The sequence below is a fragment of the Babylonia areolata genome, chromosome 31 (assembly GCF_041734735.1).
Source record: "Babylonia areolata isolate BAREFJ2019XMU chromosome 31, ASM4173473v1, whole genome shotgun sequence".
NCBI lineage: Eukaryota > Metazoa > Mollusca > Gastropoda > Neogastropoda > Buccinidae > Babylonia > Babylonia areolata.
The window spans coordinates 8,626,008-8,652,361 of record NC_134906.1 but is presented as its reverse complement, the minus strand read 5'-3'; the positions used below and the strand labels follow the sequence as shown (position 1 = coordinate 8,652,361).

General features: G+C 41.2%; 2 protein-coding genes across 2 annotated transcripts in view; one reads left to right on the top strand and one right to left on the bottom strand.

Annotated features, from left to right (window-relative positions):
- LOC143276106 (uncharacterized) overlaps positions 1 to 404 on the bottom strand; it is a 22,925-nt gene extending 22,521 nt beyond the window's left edge. Inside the window, exon 1 of the mRNA XM_076580501.1 lies at positions 188 to 404. The gene's annotated coding sequence lies outside the window, so the exon portion shown is untranslated. The remainder of the gene's footprint in view (positions 1 to 187) is intronic.
- A 95-nt stretch (positions 405 to 499) lies between these two features.
- On the top strand, positions 500 to 24,713 carry LOC143276105 (uncharacterized). Its single transcript, XM_076580500.1, has 7 exons — positions 500 to 1,205; positions 7,544 to 7,933; positions 8,668 to 8,878; positions 9,364 to 9,667; positions 13,047 to 13,147; positions 14,107 to 14,464; positions 15,733 to 24,713. Exons 2-7 carry the CDS (start codon positions 7,641 to 7,643, stop codon positions 15,936 to 15,938), a joined length of 1,473 nt encoding a protein of 490 aa, XP_076436615.1. The 5' UTR covers positions 500 to 1,205; positions 7,544 to 7,640; the 3' UTR covers positions 15,939 to 24,713.
- Positions 24,714 to 26,354: the final 1,641 nt, after the last annotated feature.

The following is a 26,354-nucleotide window of genomic DNA, read 5'->3' as shown; positions in this document are numbered from 1 at the left end:
CTTGACGTCATGCAGGAGCCATCTTCTAAACATAATTATGTAAACAAACAGTAGCTTGTGCAGTAGCTAGCTGGGTTGCGGTTGCTTAATCTAGTTATAAAACTTAATATTCACTTCCTTGCAGTTCTTTCATTTGTCGTCATATGAAACTGGATTCCTTAAGACATTTTCAAAGGCTGTCACTCACCTTCCGTGTTGGGCGAGGCGAAAAGTCAATGATCAGGTGTTGCAAAAATGCTTGGTCGGTTCGTCGCCGTAAAGCTTTTCTCAGGAGCTCTGAACTTTGCTCGCTTGCTGAATCTGAAAGCAATGCAACTATGCAACTGTGCGCTGCTTTCGTTTTATTTTTATAATAAATCTTTGCCTACGTGTCCTTTCTTGACAAGAGCTCTATTTTGACAACTTCGTCAGCAATCGAAACACAACCCTGAGGACCTTGAACTTCTTTTGTATTCATCCGCCGGACACACTTCACATCCCTTATACGTTTATTGTGCTCTTTTTCCATATGTAGCAATCTGTTCTGGTTTGTATTAGTTCTGATAAGTTTGCATGTAATATCTCGTATGAAAATATTCTTTAGATTTTGGAGAAAAAAGATTTTATCTTCTGGACACTATTCTGCAGAGGTAACACCGCATCGGGGAATTCCCGATTTTTCAAGGAAAAAAATTGGTGACTCCAAGTCATCGTACACGCTGACAGGTCCAATTTTCATTTGCTGCTGCAAAGCGACTTCATTTTTCAAAACCTTGACCCTCCATGGGTACCATTACCATGACACCATCGCGCACAAATCTCTTCTTATTTGTTATTTCATTTTATTTTATATTTTTATTTTTTTTTTTTTTAGTCTGATCTGAGTTCTGTACCCTTGTTGTCGTTAAAACGGAAGTGCTCGAAAGTCCACAGAGAGAGAGAGAGAGAGAGAGAGTTGATAGAAAGCAGAGCGCGGGATCATTGCAATACAATTTTCAGCATTTCTGTTGTTGTTTTTTAAAAAAAAGAACTGCCCAGTGGCATATTGTAGCGAAAACCTGCGAATACAGGTGTTTGAACTGCAAATCGAGAGGTTAGCGAAGTCTGTTGTCATCTGAACACGGGTCGTACGCGTGTGTTGTTCCAACTCGGGTGTGCTGCGTTGTGTTGTATCTTCTTGTAGACAAGAGAAGAAGAGGCAAGGTTTGGCTGATACGTCCGAGACAGTAAGTATTATTTTAGTAGAGTGTTCTCCTCAATGTTATCATCGTTACGAACCTAACACACGCGCGCTCTCTCTCACATGATCATCACGACTTAAAACTGAACTGTGTCCAGTACCCAGATTTATCAGCTACGAACCCCCCAGGTATAGGTGCCAGAATAATCAAGTTTGATTGTGGGCCCTCAACACTGAAGAAGAAGAAGACATGCGTGTGTGGGCAATATTGTACGCATGCTCCCTCATGCTCATGGCAGCATATCATGCACATACACACTCGCACCTACATAAATGCACACACACACACACACACACACACACACACACACAGATAATATATGATATATATCATTCTACACATTTCGCCCAACCTTGCAACCGAAACTGAAACACCTGCATGGATTATGGAGGGCAAACATGTGCATGTCCACAGCAACAGACACTTTTAAGCATGACAGCGAGTACACATGCATGGTCTACACAGTCTAGCGTGTGCTTACACACACTAGATACATGAATGCACACACACTGTCACATATCTTTACCAAGGTTCAGGTTGCTGATTAAGGTTTAGAAATATTATATCTATGCATGACTGACAAGATAACATCAGTCGTTGTTTGTGAGCTATTTCTTCTTGTTGATAGGCAGCCAACATCCCATACCAATGGCAGAGTTTCTTACTGGAGTTAATAGGAAGGGGTGCAGCTTTACCTGATGGTAGAGAAACTATTTAGGAGTAAAAACTTAAAGCTCCCCAAGGGACACTGTAGACTGCAAATTCGAAGCAGCTTGCTTTATAGGAGCTGTCAGCTCTTGGAACAGCCTCGCAGTTCAAGTGGTTACAGTATCAACTGTGAAATCCTTCAAGACCAGACTTGACGCCGACACCCCACTAGGCAAACAGTTTGCCACGATTAGGTATAAATGCCTACCAGACTTAGACATAACTTGAACGAAATTAACCAAGTGGCATACTTGTAAGGTTGCCCATAATATGTTCAGCAATTTGGAATCTGCAGTGCATTGTGAATGTGTCAAGATGACGGTGAGAAAGCAGGAAATGTTAATGAACACAGATACAACGTGCGAGGAAGATTTTCACAAGTGAAAGGAGGAAGTAGGACATTTCCTGATGAGCTTTAAAGAAATATATATGTATATAAAGATAAAGATAAAAGGAAGTTTCACAGATCTCAGGAATTTAAAGTCTCACTGAAGAGGAACAAAAATGGGTGAGTACCATACTGGATTAAAATTTTAGGAAAGCAAACGTAAAGACATAACGAGCAGAAATATTTCAATTCTGTATACGTGTATTTCCATATCAGCATTTGGGGGAGGGGGGGGGGGGAGGGGTTCAAGGTTTTTCCCTTTATTTTATTTTATTTCGGTATTAAGACATGCACTTCACTTAAGTGGCCCATGGATGCCAGACGCAAAATTTTCAGTATTATAAAAATCAGTGAGTCCTAGTACTCCCACCCATTGGGGACACACACGCACACACACACACGCACGCATGCACACACACGCGCACACGCACACACACACAAACATACACACACAACACACACACACACACACACACACACACAGAGTGCAAAGCCTTTTTTTTCTGTCCAAATGAAGGAAAATGTGAAGATAAGCGAAGAAATGAGCATTAAACATCTTCTGATTGACTGCTTGGTATCTGCATGCTATCAGGCAAAAACATTTTACAACTGGCTCCATGAAAGCCTCGTTCAGATCGATATCCCTCCAGTTCCATTTTCATGATGTCAAATTATTGTTTATCTTAATTTCAGATTTATGAGGAATTCATGAATGAAATCTGGGCAGACTGGTCTTTTTTATGTGATTTTAATTGCCTTTATTATTATTATTATTATTTTTAAAAAAATTATTTTATTTTCTCTTGGACAGATTTTAAGAACTGACACGTATTCAGCGCTGAAATTGCCTCTTTATGGTCGGTCAGCTTAGCTGTAAGCAACATGATTTGTTTTAGTTTCATTTGATTTGACTGAACAGAGATGGAACAGAGGGAATATGAAGTCCTTACTTGTGGGCCTTTAACAGATTCTTCTTCCAACACCCCCCCCCCCCTCCCCCCCTTTTTTTTTCATGTCACAGAGATCATGATGTCACAGATATAATTGCAGACAAAAGGGCCCAACAGCTGAGTGGTTAAAGCGTTGGACTTTCAATCTGCGGGTCCCAGGTTTGAATCCTCATCTCCGTGCCTGGTAGGTATATAAAGGGTGGAGATTTTTCTGATCTCCCAAATCAACAGATGTGCAGACCTGTTGGTGTCTAAACCCCCTTGGTGTGTGTGTATATGTACACACATTCAGAGGACCGAATCGACGGGCGCAATAGCCGAATGGTTAAAGCGTTCGACTTTCAATATGAGGGTCCCGGGTTCAAATCACGGTGGAGGCGCCTGGTGGGTAAAGGGTGGAGATTTTTACGATCTCCCAGGTCAACATATGTGCAGACCTGCTAGTGCCTGAACCCCCTTCGTGTGTATATGCAAGCAGAAGATCAAATACGCATGTTAAAGATCCTGTAATCCATGTCGGCGTTCGGTGGGTTATGGAAACAAGAAGAAACCCAGCATGCACACCCCCGAAAGCAGAGTATGGCTGCCAGCATGGCAGGTTAAAAAACGGTCATACACATAAAAACCCACTCGTGTTTATACGAGTGAACGTGGGAGTTGCAACCAACGAACAAAGAAGAAGAAGAAGACCAAATATGAATGTTAAAAATCCTGTAATCCAGTGTTGGTATTTGAATCCAATGTCAGCGTTTGGTGGGTCATGGAAACAAGAACATATCTGGCATGCACATCACCAAAAACAGAGTATGGCTGCCTACTTGGCGGGGGAAAAAATGGTCATACATGTGAAAGCCCCCTTGTGTACACAAGTGAATGCAGGACTGGGAGTCACATCCCTGGCACAAATGAAGAAGATTGCACACAACGCATTTAGCATTCTGATTCACCACAACCTGCGATAGTTTTAGAGCATCATGAACCTTTTCTTTTTTTTTTTTTCGTCTTTTTGTTGTTGTTGCCGTTGTTGTTGTTACAGTTTTTAGGGGTTTTTTGGGGTGGGTGGGGTGGGGGGTGGGGGTTTAGAGTGTTTTCCCCATTATTTTACTTTACTTCGGTATTAAGACATGCACTTCGCTTAAGTACACGTAATCAGGCTTACGTGTAGCAACACGATCGTGTGCATTGACCTGTGGTGATCATGTGGCCCGCTTGCGTCAGTTGCAAAGGTCAAGGACATCAATGATATGTCACACGAACATTACTGGCTTCGGGATTTCCCGCTGGGTTTTTCCGCTGTTGTCTGTCGTTCGTGGTCGTCCGAGAATCCTACGTTCGATCTTCTTTTCCACACAACTTCGTTTCCTCTTCGTGGAAATCCAAGACATAGTGTCGAGAAACTCAACGACGTAACAAACAAAGTGGGCAAGCTGAAAACCAAATTCGAAGGAAACAGCAGTGGATTAGGCTAATCTTGGATTAATGGATCGAATGGTTGGCGTTGAAGAAACTGGAATCTTATGGAATAACAGGAAACGTACTTGGGTGGATAAGGGACTTTCCAACAAAAGGAACTCAAAGGGTTAGGATTGGTAGTTCCTTCTCCAGTAAAGTTGATGTTATATGTGGCATACCACAAGGTAGTATATTAGGACCTGTACTATTTACTTTATTCACAAATGATCTCCCTTGGGAACTAAAGAGTACATGTAAAATTTTAGCAGATGACACAGAATTATGCAACTCTCCAAAATTCTGTCAGGATTTACAAAAAGATATTGAAACATTAGTAAAATGGTCAGACACATGGAATCTATATTTTAATGCTAAAAAAATGTAAAGTACTTCATATTCATTTGGGAAATCAAACCCAGAGAAAGAATACATAATGAAAATCGGAGACAAAGAAATAAAAGTATCAAAATGTGATGAGGAAAAATACTTAGGTGTCACATTTAACAAAAATTTATCATTTGACAAACATATAACAAAAAAGTATAAACAAAGCGAACAGAATGATTGGAGTGATAAAAAAGAGCATTTACATTTATAGATAAGGTTACTTTCTTACGGTTATATAAAACATTAGTTAGACCTGTCCTAGAATATGGAAACACTGTATGGTACCCAGCGCAAATAAAGCAGTCACAAGCCATAGAAAGGGCTCAAAGAAGAGCAACAAATCTGGTCTATAGCATAAAAGATTATTCATATCAAGAAAGATTAAAGTACTTACAACTACCATCACTTAAAGCAAGAAGAGTAAGAGGGGACTTGATACAGACATACAAAATATTAAATGGGTTTGACGATGTAAACAATGCATGCTTTTTTTGTACTCCAAAGGTAGACACCACAAGAAGCAGTGCAGACAAAATATTTAAACAGTATTCCAGAACAAATCTCAGAAAGTTTACATTTAGCAACAGAGTAACAAATTATTGGAACAAATTAACAAACAATATCAAACATGCATGTAGTATAAATACTTTGAAGAACCTCATAGATAAACACGAGTTATTGACAAAAATGAAATATGACTTTGATGGATAAAATGACAGAGCTAGTCAACAACCTGACCAACAATATAAAGGAGTAAATCTGAAGGGGCATAAAAAGCCAAAAATGGCTAAGTTGTATAAAACAACACCCCAAATCCTGATTCTGATCCTGATCCTGTTGTTTTTGGATCAGTTTGCATGCGCATGATCGACCTAATCGATCAGTCACTCCAGCACCAACAAAAAAAACACAAAAAAAACAAACAAAAAAACCCCCCAGAAAAAGACCACTCACTTCTAATCAGCATAGCTTGTCATTCAGGCCATAGACTGATTAAGACAGATTGTATCTTTTACACTTCTTTACTTCATTCCCAGAACGCCATTCCAGTTTCCACAGCAAACCCAGAATGTCAGGAATAATTAAGTGAATTAAACCTTCAGTTTTGTTGTTGCTGTTGTTAATTTCAAGACTGGTTTATTGTCTATGTACAAGTACAGAAATTCATTGCCCAACATATGCAAAAAATAAAATACAAGTAAACCAAAGTAGAGTGAGTTGAGAAAGTATGTACACAGTAAATAACACACACATAAACACATGCATGCACGCGCGCGCGCAAACACACACACACACACACACACTGTCCCTCCCCCTGTCCTAGCACTAACCCACAAAACCTCCTCCATGTTTCCCCCCTCCTTCTTTCCCCCCCCCCCCCCCCCCCCCCCCCCCCCCCCTCACCCCCCACCCCAACCAATCCTCTCTCTAAGTCTCTCTGGGTGTGTGTGTGTGTGTGTGTGTGTGGGGGGGTTCTTCATTATGTGTACCCTTCTGCATGAATACCTTTTCCTTTCATTTATGTGTGTGCTATTTGTAATAGATATAGATTAGCAAGGACAGATTGGAAGAATAGGCTCTGCCAAAAATCTTAATCCTTGAATAAAAACGTTTTGAGTTCTGAGTTCTCTGTCTGAGTCTCACTCTCTCTCTCTCTTCTTCTTCTTCTTCGTCGTCTTCTTCTTCTGCCATTGATTTTCAGAAATTATTATTTCTAAGTGATAATATTAAAGATAATGATCACGATAGAAATGATAATAATGATAATAGCAACAGTACTACTACTACTATTACTAATGATAATAATATTATCATTTATTTTCAGTCTAATATCATCTTAGTTGAACAGACTAAAAAATGAAAAATGAACAAGTGAACTCTCTCTCTCTCTCTCTCTCTCTCTCTCTCTCTCTCTCTCTCTGTCTCTGCCCCTTTCTCTCAGAACCCCCCACCTCCACCATTCCCCTCTGCCTCCCTCACTCCCCACTGCTCTGTCCACCCTCCACCCCCCACGCCCACTAACCCCAACTCCTGAGCCCCACCACCTTCCTTCATTCCATTTGACACCTGTCCATTACGACTGTTAACCGCTGATGATCATCAAAAATAAGGCAAATGCATCTGATTCCTTATCCTAGTTATACCTTTGATTTGAAGTGAACAAGATTTTGAAGAAAAAATAGAAATAAAACTCAATAATAGTAATAGTCTCCGCTAGACCTGACTATCACAGAAGGTTTACGAGAGGTGAGGTATCTGCCTCTTTTCTTCTTTTTTTTTCAGTTTTCTGTTGTTTTTTCTTTATGCAGCAGAAGTGGTGAAGTGTATATGGTTCAGTCTGAAACTGAAAAAAATAAGAAGAAGAAAAAAAAAAAAGAAATTAAACCACTTGTCACTGTTTTGGTTGTGAGTGATTTTCCTCTCTGTGTGTGATCCAGATTTCTTTCCCACCCCCCGAGTCTTCAGCGGTCGTGCACAGGCAGCCATGTGCGAGCATTAGGTTTCCCCCCCACCACATTACCCAGCTGTCCAGATATGTCCAGACCAACAACACGGCAATCTATACAGCAAGCTAGACGACAACGTGAAGAGGAGTCCGTCCGTTGGGGAGAGCCAGAGTCTCGGAGATCTATAAGAGCTGGACGACGACGACAACCTGAAGTGGAGGAGTCTGACGATGAGCAGGAGTTCGAGTCTGTGGGTCATCACGAGGTGGAGGCTGATGCGGAGATAACGAACGTGAAGTATTGGGTGAACAAGCTGGGTCGGTGTGTTATTCGCTACAAGTGGTTCATCATGACCAACTTTGGGATGGCTTCGGCGTTTTGGTGAGTGTGCTGGAGATTTGTTGGTTTGGTTTTATTTATCTATTATTTATCTATCATTTATCTATTATTTATTCACCCCTTTTTTTTCTTCTTTTTTTTTTTTCTCAAGGCCTGACTAAGCGCGTTGGGTTACGCTGCTGGTCAGGCATCTGCTGGGCAGATGTGGTGTAGCGTATATGGATTTGTCCAAACGCAGTGACGCCTCCTTGAGTTACTGAAATTGAAACTGAAACTTGGTTTTAGGAGTGTTGTTGTTGTGGTGGTGGTGTTGGTGGTGGTGGTTTTGATGTTGAATGTGTTGATCAGCTTGATGTTGAACCCTTCTCTTTCCCTTTCTCTCTCTCACTAGATCTCTGTTCTCTCTCTCTCAGCTTCTCTCTTTCACTCTGTGTGTGTGTGTCTCTCTCTCTGGCTCTCTCTCTCTCCCTGTGTGTGTGTGTGTGTTGTTGTTGTTGTTGATTGATTGATTTTACATCTGTTCACTAAGAGTGATATTAGACAGCTGTGTGTGTGTGTGTGTGTCTGTGTGTGTGTGTGTGTGTGTGTGTGTGTGTGCCTCACTCACTCTCACTCTCTCTCTCTACCCCCCTCCCCCCCCCACCTTGCTCTCTTTCTCTCCCCCAAAACCCCCCAAGCCCCAACTCACGCTGTCATCGTGACACAGAAAGCCGATTCCGATTCCAATTCCGATTCCGATTCTCATCCCGATTGTGAATCCCATTTTCTTCTCACAGCTTGATCGGTGTCTGGATCGGGATGCAGAGGGGAGGAGTGAAGGAGGACAGCAGCGTGATGATCGTCAACGAGGTCCTGGACAGGCTGCGACAGGGGCGGGAGGGGAGGGCCGTCGCCATGACGCTGATGCCCACCCTGCGGGAGGAGATCCGCCAGAGTCAGGCCCAGTGTGCGCTGGAGAGCGAAAACAAGTGGAACGAAAAATTTCAGGTGGGGGGGAGTGTCCCTGTCCTGTGTGGGGTAGTAAGGGGTCTGTGTAGAGGAGAAGAGAGGACTGGCCATACTGAGTGAGTTAAAGATCCTGTAATCCATGTCAGCATTCAGTGTTGGTTACGGAAACAAGAACATACAGAGCATGCACACCCCCCTAAAAGAGGAGTATGACTGCCTAATTGGCAGGGGAAATAAATAAAACGGCCATACATGTAAAATGTTACATGTCTGAGTGTGTATGTAAGCGTGACTTAAACCTGACTGAATAACACAGGAAATGAATGATGAGTGCCCAATGGCAGCCGTTATTCGGCTCTACCCAGGTAGGCAGCCTGTTGTGCAAATGACCCTGTGTTTGTAAAGTGCGTAGAGCATGGTCACCGACTGAGGATAGGCGCTGTATTAGTATCCATATCATTCATTCATTAATTCATTCATTCTTTCATTCATTCCTCATTCCTCACTCATTTGTTTGTCTGCAGACTCAGTCGGAAGCTGCAGACAACTTCAAGCAAGAATACGAGAAGGAGATAAAAAACCTGACTCAGTACATCGAGAGCATCAAGTTGAAACTGAGCGCAGCAGAAGACAAGACAAGGGTTCAGATGACGGACATGCAACATCACTTCAACGTTACGCTTCAGAAAGAGCTGGAGGACGCCAAGAATGAGACGTACAGCAAGATCGACGTCGAGTTCCAGAAGTGGATCAAAGTGCGGGAAGAGTTCCGGAATTTCATGAACCTCTTCGACCAGATTACTGAAATCAAAGGCTTCTTGAAAATAGGTTAGTTTGGGTGTGTGTGTGTGTGTGTGTGTGTGTGTGTGTGTGTGTGTGTGTGTGCTGAAATCAAAGGCTTCTTGAAAATAGGTTAGTTTCGGGGGGTGGGGGGGTAGGAGAGGAAGGATGTTGATGGATTGGGGGGGGGAGGGGGGGTGCGAGTGGTTGTGTGGGGGGTGTGTGCTGAAATCAAAGGCTTCTTGAAAATTGGTTAGTTTGGGTGTGTGTTTGGATGGTTGTGTGAGAGTAGGTGTGTGTGTTGAAATCAAAAGCTTCTTGAAAATAGGTTAGTTTGGGGGGGGGGGGGGGAGTGGTTGTGTGTGTGTGGGGGGGGGGGGGGGTGCTGAAATCAAAGGTTTCTTGAAAACAGGTTAGTTTGGGTGTGTGTGTGTTTGGATGGTTGTGAGTGTGGGTATGGGTGTTGAAATCAAAAGCTTCTTGAAAATAGGTTAGTTTGGGGGGGGGGGAGGGAGGGGGTGCTGAAATCAAAGGCTTCTTGAAAATTGGTTAGTTTGGGTGCGTGTTTGGATGGTTGTGTGAGAGTAGGTGGGTGTGCTGAAATTAAAAGCTTCTTGAAAATAGATTAGTTTTGGGTGGGGCGTGAGGGGTGTGAGGTTGTGTGTGTGCGGCGGGGGGGGGGGGGAGGGTGCTAAAGTCAAGGGCTTCTTGAAAATTGGTTAGTTTGGGTGTGTGTTTGGATGGTTGTGTGAGAGTAGGTGTGTGTGTGTGTTGAAATCAAAAGCTTCTTAAAAAATAGGTTAGTTTTGGGTGGGGGGTGAGTGGTTGTGTGTGTGTGTGGGAGGGGGTAAAGGGGGGTGTGTGTGTGCTGAAATCAAAAGCTTCTTGAAAATAGGTTAGTTTGGGGGAGGGGGGGAGTGTGAGTGGTTGTGTGTGTGGAGGGAGGGGGGGGGGGGGGTGTGTGTTGAAATCAAAAGCTTCTTAAAAATAGGTTAGTTTTTTGTTTTTTTTTGGGGGGGTGGGGGGGTGGAAGGGGGGGGGTATGGGTGCTGAAATCATAGGCTTCTTGAAAACAGGTTAGTTTGGGTGTGAGTGTGGGTATGTGGTTGTGTGTGTGTATGAGTGTGGGTGTGTGTGTTGAAATCTTTTTTGAAAATAGGTTAATTTGTGTGTGAGTGTGTGTGCGTGTGTGTGTGTGTACTGAAAAATCTTTTTTGAAAATAGGTTACGGTAGTTTTGGGGTTTTGTTTCATTTTTTGTTTTGTGTGTATATGGGTGCTTGTGTGTACTGTGTGTGTGTGCGTGCGTGTGCGTGCATGTGTGCGTGTGTGTGTGTGTGTGTGCTGAAATCAAAGACTTCATGAAAATAGGTAAGTGTGTGTGTGTGTGTGTGAAGAGAGAGAGTGTGTGTGTATGTGTGTGTGTGTGAGTGAGTGTAAATTTGAATGATAATAGTGTGAGAGAGAGAGAGAGTGTGTGTGTGTGTGTGTAAGGGAGAGTATCATAGTGCTCATATACAGGTACATGTAAATTTGTAAGTTAGGGAGAGAAGTAACATGTTCATGTTGTCATCCTCCTCCTCAGTAACATCATTATTCATCATCATTCAGTCAACGTCCTCCTCAATAACATCATTATTCATCATCATTCAGTCAGCATCCTCCTCAATAACATCATTATTCATCATCATTCAGTCAGCATCCTCCTCAATAACATCATTATTCATCATCATTCAGTCAATGTCCTCCTCAATAACATCATTATTCATCATCATTCATTCAGTATCCTCCTCAATAACATCATTATTCATCATCATTCAGTCAGCATCCTCCTCAATAACATCATTATTCATCATCATTCATTCAGCGTCCTCCTCAATAACATCATTATTCATCATCATTCAGTCAGCATCCTCCTCAGTAACATTATTCATCATCATTCAGTCAGCATCCTCCTCAATAACATCATTATTCATCATCATTCAGTCAGCGTCCTCCTCAATAACATCATTATTCATCATTATTCATTCATCATCCTCCTCAATAACATCATTATTCATCATCATTCATTCAGCGTCCTCCTCAATAACATCATTATTCATCATCATTCAGTCAGCATCCTCCTCAATAACATCATTATTCATCATCATTCAGTCAGCATCCTCCTCAATAACATCATTATTCATCATCATTTAGTCATCCTCCTCAATAACATCATTATTCATCATCATTTAGTCATCCTCCTCAATAACATCATTATTCATCATCATTTAGTCATCCTCCTCAATAACATCATTATTCATCATCATTCAGTCAGCATCCTCCTCAATAACATCATTATTCATCATCATTTAGTCATCCTCCTCAATAACATCATTATTCATCGTCATTCAGTCATTCTCTTCCTCAATAACATCATTATTCATCGTCATTCAGTCAGCAACTCCAATCCCCCCATTCACACACACTCACACCCCCCCCCCCCCCCAACCCCCCCCCCCCCCCCCCCCCCACACACACACACACACACCCACCACACCCCACCCCCAACCCCCTCACTCACACACCCACCGCACACCCATCCCACCAAAACACCCCCACTCACACACACTCGCACACCCACCCCACCTCCAACCCACCCACTCGCACACACTCGCACCCTCTGCCCCACCCCCATCCCACTCCAACAACCACCCACTCACACACGCTTACACCCCCACCCCTACTCACATGCCTAAACTTACACCCCCCACCCCATCCCCCCACTCACACACACTTGCACCCCGTGCCCAACCCCCATCCCACTCCAACAACCACCCACTCACACACGCTCACACCCCCACCCCTACTCACATGCCTAAACTTACACCCCCCACCCCATCCCCCCACTCACACACACTTGCACCCCCTGCCCCACCCCCATCCCACTCCAACAACCACCCACTCACACACGCTCACACCTCCACCCCTACTCACATGCCTAAACTTACACCCCCACCCCATCCCCCCACTCACACACACTTGCACCCCCTGCCCCGCCCCCATCCCACTCCAACAACCACCCACTCACACACGCTCACACCCCCACCCCTACTCACATGCCTAAACTTACACCCCCCACCCCTACCCTCAACTGCCCCAACACACACACACACACACACACACACACACACACACCCTACCCCACCCTCAACCCCCTCACTCACACACACACACACACACTCAAACCCCACCCCCACCCCTACACGCTCACCCCCACCCCACCCCACCCCACACCACTCCACGCCCCATCACACCACACAACACACCATTCACCACACCCCACACCACACCACACCACACCTCTCCACTCACACGCGCTTGCCCCACCCCTGTTCCACCCACCCTTTCCCGCCTCTTCCAACTGCTGTGACTGACTGTGACGGCAGACACGGTTGGTCCGTTGCTGTTGGGGCTGGGCTTGGTGGAGGCCCTCCTGACCATCGGCATGTGCGTTCTCTGCAGCCGCGGCTTGTCCCGGAACGTACAGGTGAGGACGTGGAGGACTAGATTTTTGACTCACTTGTGTAAACAAAGTGAGTCTATGTTTTAACCCGGTGTTCGGTTGTCTGTGTGTGTCTGTGTGTCTGTGGTAAACTTTAACATTGACATTTTCTCTGCAAATACTTTGTCATTTGTCACCAAATTAGGCATAAAAATAGGAAAAATTCAGTTCTTTCCAGTCATCTTGCTTAAAACAATATTGCACCTTTGGGATGGGCACAAAAAAAAAAAAAAAAAATGAAGCCTAATTATATGCAAACTGCATTTACTGTTATATTTATATTTTTTGTATTCTCTAAACTTGGCACTTTGATCTGATATTCTGACCCAACAACAAGAGCAGTCATTATTATCATTTTCTGTTCAAACAGGAACTTCTTTTGCTCAGCATGGAAGTTTTATTTATTTTGCAAACGTTTTTGGTGCAGTGAGTAAAAAAGGGAAATTACTCTGTAATTAATGCTAGGGGACTTAATTTGCTTTAAACTGATCTTTCTCATCTTAAACATTACATTTTGAAGTTATACTCAATACATAAAAAGCTTTGATTTTTTTTTAAAGTGCATCACAAGTGAGTCTCGAAGGCCTTGCCTCTCTTGTTGCTATTTGCTATAGTCTGTCTGCATATTTTAAATCTACTCTTGGTGGTTGTTATTTACTAAGTCCTTAAAATAGCCGTGGTTTGTTGTCATATTAATCTGTTGATGGTTGCTATTTGCTTTGGTCTGTCTGCCTGTTTTACTCTGGATGGTTGTTATTTACTGTGGTCTTAAAAAGTGACTGTGGTTTGTTGTCATATTTAACACTTGATGATTGCTATTTACTGTGGGTCTGTCGGCATGTTTAGTTCTTGATTGTTGCTGTTTACCGTGGTGTGTTGTGTTGTGGATATTCAACTCTTGACGGTTGTTATTTACATGCAATACAGTGCTCTGCGTTTTACAGCAGCACCACCACCACCCAGCGTCATCACCACCACCACCACCATCAGCAGCAGCACAAGCAAGCCCACCACTGATCAGCACCAACAACTCCAACCTGGTCTGCCTGTGCTTCCGCCACTCCGATGAAAAGCTGACCAGAACTCTGGGCGCCAAGCTCCTGGAAAGCTGCCCCGTACAGGGCCTCGCTCTGCGAACTTTTGTGGTCAACGCCATGGAGGACGTTCCGGAGATCCCAGCGTGCCGAGCGGCACTGGTGTTTGTGGACCCGGATGAGCGGGAGATGATCATCGAGGACGAGCGGTACCACATCGGGCAGGGTCTGCGACGGCATGCCGTGCAGCGGCTGTTGGATTCCGGAGGTTGGTGTTTCGTTTGTTTGTTTGCACGGGTTCGGGGAGGGGGGTTGGAGGGGGAGGGGGTGATAAATCTTTGAACCTTCCTATTTCATAATTATCTTCTTTTTTTTTTAAGTTATGATTTTACAGTTACAATATACAGTTGCCTAGGGATCATTTTACAATTTTTTTTTGTGATTTGAATCTTTTGCAGAAGAGGTGTTCATATTCAGTTTCGATGCCTTGGATCTGTTTTTTCTATCTTTGCAGCAGCAGTGTTCATGATTTTCTGTGATGTTGGATCATTTTTATGTTGTATTTTTTCGTTTTTTTTTGTTTTTGTTTTTTTTTTATCTTTTGCTGTAGTAACGTTCTTCCTAATTTCCCATTACAATGGATTGCTTTTACAAATTTTTGTTTTTTGTTTTTATCAGTCTAATGCAGTGTCCATCATCATTTACCATGATGAATCATTTTTACAAAAAAAATGTTTTTGTTTTTATCAGTCTTGTGCAGAGTCCATCATCATTTACCATGATGAATCATTTTTACAAAAAATGTTTTTGTTTTTATCAGCCTTATGCTGTGTCCATCATCATTTACCATGATGAATCATTTTTACAAAAAAAATGTCTTTGTTTTTATCAGTCTTGTGCAGTAGGTCATCATCATTAACCATGATGTTGGATTATTTTTACAACAGCAACAACCAAAATTGTTTTGATCAATCTTTGCAGCAGTTCATTGTCATTTACTATGATTTTGGGTCGTTTTCACAAATTTTTGGGGGGGGTTGTTTTGTTGTTGGTGGGTTGTCCCCCCCCCCCCCCCCCCCCCCAGTTTTTTGCAGTAGTTGATCATCATTTACCATGATGTAGGATTGCTGTACATTTGTTTCATCTTTCTTTTCACTGTGGGTTTGTTTGTTTTTTTGTTTTTTGTTGGGCTTTTTTTTTTGTTTTTGTTTTCGTTTTTTTTTTTCAGTGGAGGTGTTCATCATGATTTTCCATGATGTAGCATAGTTGTACCATTTGTTGAGTGCAAACCAATAGGCCTAGTTTGCATCAGTTTGACATGGTAAGTATATTTAACACCAAACATGGAGTATAATACAAACTCCTCCTATTTGTTGAGGCATTTGGTTTTTGTTGTTGGTTTTTTTTTTTTTCTTTCTTTTTTTTTCTTTTTTTTTCAGTGGAGGTGTTCATCATCATTTCCCTTGACATAGGATTGTTGTACAATCTTTTATGGTTTTCTTTTTCACTTTTTTTTTTTCTTTTTTTTTTGTGCAGTGGAGGTGTTCATCATCATTTTCAAGGACAAGAACTCGGCGACCATGCCTGAGGATCAGCGGTACAACCCCAAGCTGGGTCAGGTGGACGAGCACGCCCAGCTGAAGAGGCTGAAGAGGAAGGACCGGGTGGTCAGCATCAAGGACCGCTTCCACGACCACCAGACTGCCCTTATCGTTCAGGAACTGGGCAACGTCTTCAGATAGGAAGGCTTATCAGAGGTTCATTCGGCACCATCTTCAAATGGGAAGTTTCACAAAGATTCATTTGGCACCATTTTCTGTTAGAAAGGTTCATGTGGCGCCATTTTGAAATAGGAAAGTTCAAAGATTTATTTGTCACCGTTTTCATAGAAAGGTCCATGTGGCACTATTTTCAAATGGGAAGGTTCAAAGCTTCATTTGGCACCATTTTCAAATAGGCACCTTTTTCAAATAGGAAGGTTCAAAGAATCATTTGGCACCTTTTTCAGATAGGAAGGTTTATTAGAGGTTTATTTGGCACCATCTTCAAATTGGAAGGTTCACAAAGATTCATTTGGCAACATCTTCAAATAGGAAGTATCAAAGATTCATTTGGCACCATCTTGAAATAGGCACCATCTTGAAATAGGAAGGTTCAAAGATTCGTTCAGTACCATTTCCAAATAGGAAGGTGTAAAGACTCATTAGGCACCATTTTAAATTAGGAAGGTTCAAAATTTAATTTGGAACCATTTTCAAATAGGAAGGTTTAAAGACTCATTTGGCACCATTTTAAATTAGGAAGGTTCAAAATTTAATTTGGAACCATTTTCAAATAGGAAGGTTTAAAGATTCATTTGGCACCATTTTCAAATAGGATAGTTCAAAGATTCAACTGGCACCATCTTCAAATAGGAAGGTTCAAGGATTCATTTGGCACCATTTTCAGATGGGGAGGTTCAATTGGCACCATTTTCAAATAAGAAGATCCAAGGATTCATTTGGCACCGTTTTGAAATAGGAATGTTCAAAGATTCATTCGGCACCGTCTTCAAACAGGAATGTTCAAAGATTTGTTTGGGCACCATCTTCAAATAGAAAGGTTCAAGGATTCGTTTGGCACCATCTTCAAATAGAAAGGTTCAAGGATTTATTTGGCACCGTCTTCAAATAGAAAGGTTCAAGGGTTCGTTTGGCACAATCTTCAAATAGAAAGGTTAAAGGATTCATTTGGCACCATCTTCAAATAGAAAGGTTCAAGGATTCATTTGGCACCGTCTTCAAATAGAAAGGTTCAAGGGTTCATTTGGCACAATCTTCAAATAGAAAGGTTAAAGGATTCATTTGGCACCATCTTCAAATAGAAAGGTTCAAGGATTCATTTGGCACCGTCTTCAAATAGAAAGGTTCAAGGGTTCATTTGGCACAATCTTCAAATAGAAAGGTTAAAGGATTCATTTGGCACCATCTTCAAATAGAAAGGTTCAAGGATTCGTTTGGCACTGTTTTCAGCTAGGAGGACTCAAAGAAACTTGATACAAAAACAAGACATATGCATGCAATTACAACTTAAGTCCAACAGTGTCAAATGAAACAAGCAAAACGTGCGTGCACACACACACACACACACACACACATGCACATAGTAATGATAATAGAAATATACAACAAAACATCAAACTTCAAACACTTACTTACCACAGGCTTCCATCTGAAGTTCAAATAACCTTCAGACACATGTTTGAGCTTGTGGAAAATCTTGAAGACATTTTGGGAATCTGTAGGACAAAGTGTCTGGACGTTCAGGAAAAATCATGTTGTTTGATTGTTTTGTTTTATTTGTTGATTTTTGTTTACTTTTTAAGTGCATTTTCAATGAAAACAAAATCCCAACCGGCAATGTGTATTGTTACTGGCAAGTTATTACAGGACTTGAAGTAAATTGAATATGCTTTTTTCCAAAGTGATGTCTTGTAACTGAAGAGTTAAGATTTGAAACAGAAACCACATTTGTGGAGTGATGGTCTAGAGGTAACGCGTCCGCCTAGGAAGCGAGAGAATTTGAGCGCACTGGTTCGAATCACGGCTCAGCCACCGATATTTTCTCCCTCTCCACTGGACCTTGAGTGGTGGTCTGGACGCTAGTCATTCGGATGAGATGATAAACCGAGGTCCCGTGTGCAGCATGCACTTAGCGCATGTAAAAGAACCCACGGCAACAAAGGGGTTGTTCCTGGCAAAATTCTGTAGGAAAATCCACTTCGATAGGAAAAACAAATAAAAGTGCACGCAGGAAAAAATACAAAGAAGTGGGTGGCGCTGTAGTATAGCGACACGCTCTCCCTGGGGAGAGCAGCCCGAATTTCACACAGAGAAATCTGTTGTGATAAAAAGAAATGCAAATACAAATACATTTTACTGGCTTGATCACCAGTTGATACAGACTGGATTTTACATATGTGGTTAATCCAGGCTGCAGTTCACAGATGGCAATTCCTTTTGGCCTGGTACGTGACTTGCAAGTGCATTCATTCGCGGGCTGCCCTTCCCACATTCACTCACATGTATACACGAGTGGGCATCATACTCCATTTGTTGCAGGAGGTGGGGTTTGTAGGGGGGGCGCATGCCGAGTATGTTCTTGTTTCCATAACCCACCGAATGTTGACATGGATTATGGCATTTTTAACGTGCGCATTTGATCTTCTCCAATGCATATACACTTGAAGGGGGTTCAGGCACTAAGCAGGTCTGTACATATGTTGACCTGGGAGATAGGAAAAAATCCCCACCCTTGACCCTGCCAGGTGCAGGCACAGGGACTGGGATTCGAACTGGGGACCTTCAGATTGAAAGTCCAACGCTTTAACCATTTGGCTCTTGGGCCCGTCAGGTTTGATGGGTGCGCTGGTTTTTTTGTTTGTTTGTTTGTTTTTGGGGTTTTTTTTAGCAGCATTGAAATGACCGTAAAAGTTAGTTCCCTTGAAAAGGAAGTTGTTGTGACAGTGTCACTGTCAGAATAGGTAACGAGCATTTCAGTGATGCCTTAGATCCACAAAAGCAGATTGACTGGATGCATCTTTGTCATGAACATTGTTCTGCCTTTTCCGACTTTGCAACAACAGCAAAATTGCTCAGATGAGGTGCCAACGAAGTTCAAAATGTTTTGGTCATTTTCCAAAGCTGAACAGTCTAGCGTCCTATGTTGGACGCTCACATGAACTCCTGCTTACCTAGGCCATCCACCCTTCGTTGGGTATAAGGCCATCACGAAGAGACTTTGCACCATTTTCAGATAGGAAGTATGCTTTCTTCCGTCATCCACCCATCGTGGGGTATAAGGCCATCACCAAAAGACTTTGCACTATTTTCAGGTAGGAAGTATACTTTCTTCGGCTTTTCAACATTCATGGGGTATAAGGCCATCACCAAGAGACTTTGCACTATTTTCAGATAGGAAGTATACTTTCTTCGGCCTTTCACCATTCATGGGGTATAAGGCTATCACCAAGAGACCTTGCACTATTTTCAGATAGGAAGTATACTAACTTCAGCCCTTCGTTAGTAGGGGGCTTAGTAGGTGGTGTCCTAAGTACGTTAAAACAGAACAGGCACCACTGAACACCACCGAAGTTACTCAGCAGCAGTGCAGGGCCTCCTCTGGAGTGTGGCCTCCTCGCGACCTAACATCGATGGTTCCCTGTGGACTGCCAAAGCTGGAACTGCGACGGACAAACCCGGGTGTGGTCGTGTATGGGGGAATCTAAATGAGCGGCGTGGGAGTAATGCCACTGAAACGGTGCAGATGATGGGGCAGCAAAACAAAACAAAACAAAACAAAAACTTCGGCCCTTCACCCCTCCTCGGGGGCACAGGCCACCAATCAACAAGAGGCCTCTATTCATCCCCTGTCCTGTGCCCTTGCCTCTGTCTGGCTCCAGGTAAAGCATCATCTTCTTGGTGCATCTGCCTGGAGATCTCTTTGCTGGGTGGTTCTCGGTCGGCCTCTCATTAGCTGTTCATGGGAGTATAGTGAGGACATTTTCTTTTATCTTGGGGGCTTGACATTGCTTTGAGCTGAACCAGTATTTTTCACCTTGTGCTTTTGATTTTGTTTGTTTGTTTGGTCTGTTTTTGTTTTGTTTTTTGTTTTGTTTTTTGCAAATACCGCTTTTGATGTAAATATATTTGTACATAGCCAGTGTCTGGGTGCTTGAGTACATGCACTGTGAGTGTGTGTTTGTGTGTGTTGGCGCATTATGAATGCATGTGTTAGCAGGTGTAGGCGTGAGTGCCTGCCTGCCAGCATATTTATGTGGTCGGTTGTCTAAGTGTATATATGTGTGACTTACCCAAACAGATTCTATAGGACAATATTGGTGAACAGTGCTTGAGGTGTGTGTGTGTATATGGACAAACCCAGTGACATTTCACAGTCTAAACATATCATGGACAATATCGCAGCTTACAGCGGATCCCATTGTTCTCTGGAAGGAAAGAAAAAAACAATACAGGAAGAGACTGAAGCTTGTCCATCAAAGGCTCGAACCTCTCCTCTCCTTGTTCTGTGCTGTGATTCCGCAAAAAAAAAAAAAGTAACTGTCACCAAAATTGTCTTCAAGTTTGGTGGTGGTTGTTTTTTTTTTGTTTTGTTTTTTGTTTTTGCTTTTTTTGTCTGTGCATTGTTTCTCATTCCTTGGTAGATTCCCTTTCCTCTGCAGACTTTGTCACAGTTTTGTATCATGCTTTTATTAAAAGGTTGACTTTTAAACCCTCGACTGCACTGCTGCTTACGAATGTGACTCATCAGTGAAAGGCTGTTGACTGAATTTGATACAATTGAGGTTCCATGCTTAGCAGGTGGTGTCCTATGTATGTGAAATCAGATCAGGCATCACACTGAACACCACCGAAGTGACTCTTCAGCAGCAGTGCAGGGTCTCCTCTGGTGTGTGGCCTCCAGGCGGGCGACCTAACAACAGTAGTTCCCTGTGGACTGCCGATGCTGGGACTACTGGGAGGGTGTGTGTGTGGAGGGGTGGGGGGTGGTGGGGGCTTGAGATGAACGGTGTTGGAGTAATATAATGCCACTGAAATGGCACGGAAGATGGGACAGAAAAGAAGAAAAACAAAAGATTGAGGTTACGGGTTGAGATGTCAGCCACCATTCATTGTCTGGACTCCTGGAGCCAGTTGCATTGCTCGGACGGAAGAGCCTAGTATGGTTGTAACCCGCTACTAACTGTGTTTAGTATGGAACTGACCAATGGCGTAGTTTGGTCAACGAAGGCATTTAGTCACGTGTAGCTGTCAGAAAGTCAGAACCAAGCAATGCAGCTGGCACCTGCCTCATGGAGTCGAGTTGCTTTTGTTTATCAGAATCAACCACGCCACTTAATCAAAGAGGTGGTTGTCTTGTTTCAAAGTCATGCCACACTGATTTACTTCTGCTGGGTTCAGCAGTCAAGGGGATGATTATTAACTCTTTCTATACCGCCGGATAACTTCCTTCATTATACTCTCCGTTCGTTTATGTTACAAGAAAAATATCTATTAAAAAAAGAAAAGAGAAAAAGAATGCAGTTACACACAGCTCTGAAATTTTGTGATAATATAAAGAATAGAATGGGCTAACATTTGGCAAAGTTTCAAAGAACTCAATTATTGACTGATTTATCATATTTTGAAAAAAGAAAAAAAAAATGTGTTTTTCACAACTGACATAAAGGGGGTGAGTTATTCTCATATAATAGAAATTTTACAAATGTGGTCTTTTGTAGCCTAGACACTTCCTAATTGTAGCAATTGAATGGGCAAATGTGTATGCACAGAGGATATCCACTATAGAATCAGTTTGCATTCGACTTTGAGCCACAGTACTTGCCGAAGTTGACGGAGACGCCATCTTGTCGAGTGAGCGAGCGAGCAGGGTGACTGTACGCTCGCATGTATTGTACTCAAACAAAGACATTTTCAGCCACAATAAAAGTACAGGTGCACTTTGGGGTGACTGTAAAACAGAGTTGTGCTGTTTAGTTTCGAACAACACCATTAACCAATGAACTACATATTTTTAAACTTGCGGTACGTTATAGCGTACCACAGTAATGAAGCGTTGTGTGCATGAGGTCCACCATAGCATACCTTAGCATAGAAAGAGTTAAAGTGCTTTTCAAGCTGGAGAGTTGTTGCTGTTGTCATTGTGATCGTCATTACTGTTACCATTATTGTTGTAGTTGTTGATGATGTCATCATCATAATTATCATGATTGTTGTTTGTTTTTTTTATCATTGCTGTTATTATTCATAAACAAATCAACAAATTTTCCGAGCAGTGAACTTAAATTGTCCATCCCAATCAAAAACTATAATTGATAAATAAACTGATCAGTTAATAAAACGGCTGCAACTGCATGACTTAACTGACAGATTCATTGATTTTATTAACTAAATGGCCAACCAGTATGTTAACGAACCAACCAGCCAACCAATCAACATACTTACAAACCACACAGTACTAGTTACAATCTTCATTAATTAACTAACCAACCATTACCTGCTTCCCAACAATCTTTCTGTTGACAATCAATCCAGCCACTTGTGTAAGTAGCTTGATTTTTTTTTCTTAATGAGAAAATAGCCATCCAGTTATCAAGCTGATATTAGATGCCTGACCAGCAGCATAACCCAACACAATTTGTCAGCCCTTGAGGGGAAATGAAATAGCAAAAATGAATAAATGAAAGTAGAAATAAGAAAATAGATAAATTAATTAATTAACTGATTCAATGATAAAAATATAAAGAAAAAATGATAATGATGATGTTTTTAAATGAATAAACAAATAGATTTTAAAAAAGATAAACACACACATACGTACACACACAAACGCACACCCAGGCGCGCACGCACACACACACACACACATTCTCGTGTACAGTTTACCCAAACCGTCATCAGCCGACGTCAATTAACAGAGCAGTAACTTGTTTTCTTCAGAGCTTGGTGCAGAAATGTTCAGAAGATCAACATGTATATCTTCTTCTTCGTTCGTGGGCTGCAACTCCCACATATGTTGACCAGGGAAATCGGAAATCTCTACCCTTTACCCTCCAGGCACTGTTACCAAGATTTGAACCCCGGACCCTCAGATTGAAAGCCCAACACTTTAACCACTCGGCTATTGCGCCCGTCAAACATGTACGTAATATATATTAATTTGATAATAGTTATAATGTATGTAATATTATGATATGATTAGAAATATGATACTTGTAATATGATAGTATAATATATATATATATATATATAGAGAGAGAGAGAGAGAGAGATTCTACCAGCCAACATAGTGAAGTGATAAGCGTTGCAGAATGGTGACCAGGTATCGTTGGGAAGTGGGAAATCGCAGTGAAAAAAAAAATCACCCACTCTGAAGATATAGAATTAAAGTGGTTTGAGGTCAGGAGATAAACATTACACATTAGATATAAAAAAAAATTGGGGGTGGGGGGCAGAATTGTGAATGTTAACAAATGAACATTTTGCAAATAAGAACAAGATTTAGTAGTTAATGATTCTAGAAATGAAAGGTTTTTCAACAATTGATTTTCAGGATGTGTTTCACGGCAATGTGACAACTGTTTTGTTGAAACCGGTTTTGTTGAAAAATTGATGAATGAACAAAAACGGAGTAAACATTTGACCATGAATATTTTGAAGATGAAAAACTATGTTTGTAAATGGAAATGAAACAAAACTAACCCCAAAATATTAAACTTTCAGAATGTTTGGAAAATAAATGTGAGCTTGAAAAAATACATGCATCACTTGTAAATGAAACTTGCTGAGTTTTACAGAAAGCGGTATCTATAATTATGTAAAGAATAATTCATAACAATCTTCATCCATAAAGGAAAATATACAGCATGTAATTGTTCAATGGTGTTTTCCTTTTCAGTCTATTAATCATCATCCAGAATGAAGAAACATCAAATCCAATCCAATCACGTTGTTTTCTTTTCTCTGGAATTTGTTTCACATCGTACGCTGTGCAGTATTGTTCTGGAGATTCTCTTAATGTATTGTTGTGTATTTCTTGCATAATGTTTCTTTGTCCTACATCACTGAATTTGATTTTTAGTGTAAATGTTTTGAATATGCTTTAAAAAAGAAAAAAAAAGAAAGAAAAAACAAGTATTTGCTTAGCACACTGAATTATCATCAGGTTGTTTTTTTTTCTGACAGCCTTAACACAACTGTCTTATTTTCATAAAGATAACAAGTTGTAGGAAAATGTATAATTTTTTTTTATAGCCCTTGCTGGTCAGAGTTTTCAAGATTACTTCTGAGAAAAATTGAAGTTCTGGTACATTGTTATCATTTTTCTTCTTCATCATCATCATCTTCTTCTTCTCATTATTATTATTGTTATTACCATCATCATCATCATTATTATTATTATAGTTGTCATTCTTATTATTAATACTTACATAGCACCTATCATCAATAAAAGACTGAGCTCTTTGCAAAGACCGAGTCATTCGTACAACAGGTTTCCTGCCTGGGGGAGGCAACCAAGAGTTGCATTTGGGCATTCTTCATTTCTTTCCCTTGTCATTCAGTCAGGCTTCAGACTTGTGTTTGTGCACACGCACACGCACTCACGCACACAAACACGCACGCACGCACACACACACACACACACACACACACACACACACACGTATATTAGAGTGAATTTTACTTGAGAACTTTGCCACGGACGGCCCTCTTGGTGCTGTGGGATCTTTTACATGCATTCAAACAAGTATGCTTTGTCACACCCAAAGGTCTTGTTGAACATGCGGGTTTTCAAATTTGTTTTTGAAAGAAGACAGAGTTGGTAAGTGACGGGGAATCCAGAGGAAGAGAATTCCAGACAGATCACGCTTGATACTGATACTGAAAGACCCTTTTTTCACATGTCTTTAAGGAAGCTTCAGGGACTAAAAGGAGCGTATCTTCAGAAGACCTGAGAGAACTGGAAAGAATGTATTGAGGTGGGGTTTTGGGGGCAGGGGGGTAAGGGGGTTGTTTTTTTTTTTTGTTTTTTTTTTTTTTTCAAACATTTTTATTTCCATTCTTGTTACACATATATACGTTACATCAGATGTGGAGTGATGGCCTAGAGGTAACGCATCCGCCTAGGAAGTGAGAGAATGTGAGCACCTTGGTTTGAATCTTGGCAGAGTCGCCAGTTTTCTCCCCCTCTACTAGACCTTGAGTGGTGGTCTGGACGCTAGTCATTCGGATGAGACGATAAACCAAGGTCCTGTAAAAGAACCCACGGTAACAAAAGGGTTGTCCTTGGCAAAATTCTGTAGAAAAATCCACTTTGATAGGAAAACAAAAAAAAAAACTGCGGACAGGAAAAAATGCAAAAAAAAAGAAAAAAAAAAAAGGTGGCACTCTCAGTGTAGCGATGCGCTCTCCCTGGGGAGAGCAGCCTGAATTTCTCACAGAGAAATCTGCTGTGACAAAAAGAGTAATATAATAGTAATACATGAATGGGACGAGGTTTGTCTGAACTACCTATATTGCAAGCACATTTCATTGTTTCAAAGGAAAAAACAAATGCATGGACAGACAGAACAGACAGACCAACAGGCAGATAACACACATATTTGTAAATACATACATACAAAACAAAAAAAAAAGGATTTTTTTTAATTAATTTTTTTTTTAAATACATACATACATTGTTGGAGTAACCTGTCATATCATATTATTGTATTACTTCACTTCATGTTCAGTGACATTACCTTATTACTACAGAATAATGGATACTCACAGCATACACATACATGTCAATATGCATACACGATTACAAGTATACTGAATAGTGTGTTAGGTTTTATGGGGTGGTTTTTGGGGGGATGGTGGGGGTTGTATTTGGTGTATTGAAAGGAGCTTGAGTTTTGTGCCATCGTTTTAGGTTTGGGTGTGTTTTGTTTTGCTTACAGAAAAAAAATTCATGTGTGTTTTTGATCATTATTTCCATGCTAAATGTTATTACTTTATTTTTTGTGTTAAATGTTATTATTTTTTCTCTGTGAAATAGGAGCAGAAATGTCAGTTGTTGGGTAAATACAGTACGCCTGTTGGTACGCTTGTCTGTGTTTTCACAAATACTTCTACGATTAAGTACTGTTCGGGTGAAGGGATTTATTATTAATTTTATTGTTTGTCTTTGTTCTTATGCGGGGGTTTTTTTTGTTTTTTTGTTGTGGTTTTTTTTTGTTGGTTTTTTTGTTGTTGTTGTTTGTTTTGTTTTTTTGGGGGGGTATGCTTTTTTTTTCTTTTTCTTTATGGTATGAAATCTAACACGAGGGAGACATGTAACATGGCATGTTTTTGTCTTCTTTTTTTATTGAAATGTCTTGTCTGATTTTGTTTTGTTTTGTTTTGTTTGTTTGTTTCGTTTTTATTTTAATTGCCTGGCCTGGGTTTTGTTCTCTTTTTTTTTTTTTTTTTTTTTTTTTTTTGTTCTTTCTTTTTTATGTTTGAAGAACTGCATTCATTGTGTTTATGATAAATATTTCATTGCTAATTATAATTTTTTTAAAGAATTATTTGTGAAATAAATGAAATTAACACTGACAGTTCTCGAGCGAATATCAA